Source organism: Primulina eburnea, chromosome 4 (genome assembly GCF_022965805.1).
Source record: "Primulina eburnea isolate SZY01 chromosome 4, ASM2296580v1, whole genome shotgun sequence".
NCBI lineage: Eukaryota > Viridiplantae > Streptophyta > Magnoliopsida > Lamiales > Gesneriaceae > Primulina > Primulina eburnea.
In genome coordinates, this window is record NC_133104.1 from 22004105 (window position 1) to 22009083 (window position 4979).

The window sequence follows — 4979 nt, forward strand, 5'->3', positions numbered from 1 at the left end:
TTGTATAACTATCTTTTGGTGACAGTTTTCCGCCTTTATTTCTGATTGTTTTTAATTAAGTTAATCGCATGCTTAGTTCTTGATTAGTAGGTGATTCTGGAACGGGTCACTACAACAGCTCTCAAATGTTCTCGATGAAGTTCACGAGTCTTCGAATAAACCAAAATATCATCAATAAATACAATGACGAAACTGTCCAAATAAGACTTGAAGACTCGATTCATAAGATCCATAAAAACTGACGGTGCATTCGTTAACCCGAAAGACATAACCAAAAATTCATAATGACCATACCTAGTTCGAAAAGCAGTCTTAGGTATGTCGTCTTCTTTCACTTTCAATTGGTGATAACCCGATCGCAAATCAATCTTGGAAAATACTGTTGCCCCTTGCAATTGGTCAAAAAGATCATCAATTCGGGGCAAAGGATACTTGTTCTTAATTGTAACTTTGTTGATCTCTCGGTAGTCAATACACAAACGTAGTGACCAATCTTTCTTTTTCACAAACAACACTGGTGCCCCCCATGGTGAAGAACTCGGTCTAATAAAGCCTTTATCTAACAATTCTTGCAATTGGTTCTTTAATTCTTTCATTTCAGTCGGTGCTATTCGATAAGGGGCTTTAGAAATAGGAGCAGTACCAGGTACAACATCAATGACAAACTCGACTTCTCTATCGGGTGGCAATCTCGGCACATCATCGGCAAAGACATCCGAATACTCTCGAACAATTTCAATACCATTAACATCCACATCATATTTCTCACTCACATCCATTACTGACGTCGGAAATCCTGACACCCCTTAACCAACATCTTATTCACCTTCAAGCAAGAAATAAAAGAAGTGCCAAGCGAAGTACCTGAACCCTTGAAGACATTACTGTCACCTTCTTCTGTCGGAAATCGCACCGTCTTTTCAACACAATCTATCGCTGCACGATACGATGATAGCCAATCCATACCCAAAATCACATCAAACTCAATCATAGGAATCACAATAAGATCAGCAAACAAAATTCTCTAATTCACTTGAATAGGACAAGCTCTAATCACACTTGTTGGGCAAATCACATCTCCCGAGGGAAGCATAATAGTAAACTGGAGAGGTTCAAATACAGGTGCAATACCCAACGATCTCATGAAAATTTCAGACATAAAAGAATGTGTAGCTCCAGTATCAATTAAAGTAAGGGCTACATTGCCTGAAATCTGAATAGTACCTGATATAACCGACGTATCAGGATTAACACCCTCCTTAGTCAAAGAGAAGATGCGCCCTTGGACTCGTCCTCGGCCTGAAGATTGGGTGCAGTTGATGGCAATGTGACCTACACCTCCACATCTGTAACATTTGTTGCTCCCTACGAGACATTCACCCTTGTGGGGCTTGTTGCATTTGGAAAATAAAGGTCTATTCGTCTCAGACTGAACTGCAGGAGCTTTACCTCGATGTTCTTCTTTTCCTTTGCCTTTGTATCCCCCTTTAAAACTTTGATTCGAAGCTTGATTCTTTTGATTGAAGTTTTGCCTTCTCAATTGTCTTTCCTTCTCAATCTCTTTCTCATCCTGTTCCGCTAAAAGAGCTTTCTCCACGATCTCCTTATACGTTGCGGCCTTAGACATTCTGACATCCTTCCTGATCTCGGCTCTCAAGCCTCTCATGAAGTGTTCCCCTCGATCTTTGTCATTCGAAGCAATGAAAGGAACAAACAAGCAACCTTCTTCAAACTTCAAAATAAAATCATTCACATTCAAGTTGCCCTGGTTTAGTTCCAAGAACTCCTTCACTTTCCGAGTCTTGACATCCGTGGAGAAATATTTGTCATAAAATAGCTCCTTGAACTCATTCCATTTAAGGGTTTGAACATTGACAGTTACCTTCGTAGCCTCCCACCAAATGCGCGCAGTCTTGGTTAGAAGAAACACTGCACAACTAACTCGATCATTATCTTCAAAGTGTAGATAGTCAAAGATTGCTTCAATAGCTTTAACCCATTCCATAGCTGCAAGAGGATCCGTACCTCCCACGAACTCAGGTGGATTCATTCTTTTAAATCTGTCATAAGCTCCCTCTGAACTGGGCTCCTGCCTCACAAGGCCTCTACCTCTCCCTTGAGCTGGGTTCTGCAATCTCAATAACTGTTGGATCTGTTCTCCATGAACTTTGGCTTGCTCCTTGAGCAACTTACTAAACTCACCAACAACTCGAGATGAGGAACTATCTTCTTCCTCTACAACTTTCCTCTTAGGTGGCATCTCCTACATTGCATCTCAGTTTAAAATCATTTGAAATCATATATATACCATAAAAGATACATACCATCATATCATTACGTCAATGAGTTGCAGAAGTATACATACCGAAGTGTCTCAAACAGAAGAAGTCATGTGCCAATCCATTGGTCCGAAAAATCATGGCTCTGATACCACTAAATGTGACTCCCTGACCCGTTTTAAAAGAAAATAAACTCTAAAATGCGGAAGCTTTAAAATAAATGAACTTGGAGGATATATGATCTTTAAAAAAAATTTGGCAAAGTTTCCCCATAAAAAGAACTCATAACCTACCTCAATAAATAAAACCAAAACACAATAGAATTATCACAACTAAACATAACAATATACACATTCAAAAATAGAACTTGTGATTACCAAAATATTTGAGACGAGTTAAACTCCCCAAAATATACCAAATGCTTTACAACAAAATATAATAGTAAACTTCCATCAACACGAAACAAAATACTTTCTTACCCATCCATAACCAAAATAATCCTTCACCCTTCCTCCAAGCTTGGCACATTTCCATCTTCTGTCTTGACACCACGCTGTATCAATCCCGTTTACCTGCATCTGCATCTCATGAACATAACTGAAATGAGTTATAAAACTCAGCAAGTAGACCTTTAAATAACAAATACATATACCATAGTTCAATGGAAGAATCCGTATCATTTCTTTACCGCGATATGCCATCAATCAATAAAATACATACATAACAATTATAAGATGGCATCTATAGCATAATTCATTTCTTTTCATTTGTATGGCATTGATAGGTCATCAATCAATGGTACACATGTACGTCTCAGTCAAAATCAGTCACAGTACATGTCATTATGTTGATCAACTTCAGTCAAGTGGGTCTAGAATTACCATAGGTAACACCACAATACCATATAACCATCAAGCCATAAAAAAAACATTCATTGAAACATTTAATCAAACATGTGGTGTGCGTGCTAAAACCTTAGCTCCTTTACTTTGCCATTTGGCTTCAATTCCATTTCTTTTGAACATATCAATACATACCATATATATAATCAATGATTTAAAGGAGCTAACATCATTTAAAACACCATTTATGTAAGGCTCGAGAATTATCCGTGTCATCGATGTGAGACTTGAAACCATGAGAATGCATGATATTTAGAGTGGAATTTGTGAAGCATGGCCGAAGCCACACCGCCCCCGCGGTGCTAAGACTACCGCACCCGCGGTGTAGGTGACAGAAATTGGTGAATTTGTGCGAACAGACACCGCACCCGCGGTGCTAGCAAGACCGCCCCCGCGGTGTGAGACCGCACCCGCGGTCTAGGTGCTACATTTTTGGATGAACTCGCCGTAAGCACAGCGCACCCGCACTCTTGAGTTACTGCACCCGCGGTCTGCATGCGAGATTGCCACCTTTGAATTTCGTGTTGACACATGGCACATATATATATATAGGAATCTGCTGAGTCTTCATTTTTCAGATCTCCATAGCAAGAACCGAGAGCTCCCAAGAAATCCTTCAAACTTCTTTCAAGTTGTGATTTAGATTGTGCAAGATTTAGAGATCCGATTTTAATTCCGAGGTAAGATTTGTGTTCCTTGCATTGACGGCTACAAAGTGACGTAAGTTTTATGCATTTTCAGCATGGTTCGAAACATAGGTGTTGGAGAATTTATGATTTTGTTGAAGATATGTGTTCTTGATAGTATGTGCTTGATATATTCACTAACGAATCGAATTATGGATGTCATATGCTATGGGTTCGATTTTCCAGCATGCATGGATCGAGTTTATGCAGATTTCAGAATATATATGGATGTGTTGATGGGATTAGGAATGAATTATGATTGTGTATCATTGTTTGAGTTGATCGGTATTGCGAGAATACGCCGTTATGCCGTCGATTGTTACCGGGATGGAGTATTGACTTGTACAAGATTTTGATATGAGTTATATCTTGATAGAATGCTTTGTATATTGTCATTTCAGATTAGTCTTGACAGAGTGACATTCCGACTTCAAGATCTCGACAGACATTGTGCGACGAAAGGTATAATTCATGTGGTCACGGGATTGCACAACTCGATTCAGATTTGATACGAGTTTCCCTAAATCACATACTAGATTGTTATTACATTTGATTATGTAATGCCTTGTTTATTGATTTATATTCGAGTCCTGAGATAGGAGAGATTGGCAGACTTGCCAACACTAGACGTTTCGGTGTATCGACGCATAGGAGCAGATTTGCTATATGTGTAGACCCTCGATACAGAGTTGACCGAAGTCTAGGAATAAGACGTACCGTTGCCCCTATTGGTTGAGTAGGTGACAGACCGTCTTATTCACACCGGGATCCCTAGATTAGAAATGAGTCGAGTCAAGATTTAAATGTTGAATACAGATTTGTATTCTTCTACATGTTTAGATTTTATTCATGTTACTTGATATATTCTATGCTTTTGTACATGATTATGACATTGCATGCATCCATGTTTTATACTGGGATATGTTCTCACCGGAGTTATCCGGCTGTTGTCGTGTCTGTATGTGTGCATGGCAACAGGTGGGGCAGGATCAGGGTCACGACGAGGAAGAGAGAGTTGATAGCGTGGAGATCTCGGGCGTGGAAGATTCCTAGTGTTTCCTACTGGACTTGTAGCACTTATGTTTGTAGTTGTTATTGAACACTAGTGTATG

The 4979-nt window shown here is 39.4% G+C and overlaps 1 protein-coding gene across 1 annotated transcript; it reads right to left on the reverse strand.

Annotated features, from left to right (window-relative positions):
* Positions 1–1024: 1024 nt before the first annotated feature.
* LOC140830120 (uncharacterized) lies at positions 1025–2260 on the reverse strand. Its single transcript, XM_073193402.1, has one exon. It carries the CDS (start codon positions 2258–2260, stop codon positions 1025–1027), a length of 1236 nt encoding a protein of 411 aa, XP_073049503.1.
* Positions 2261–4979: the final 2719 nt, after the last annotated feature.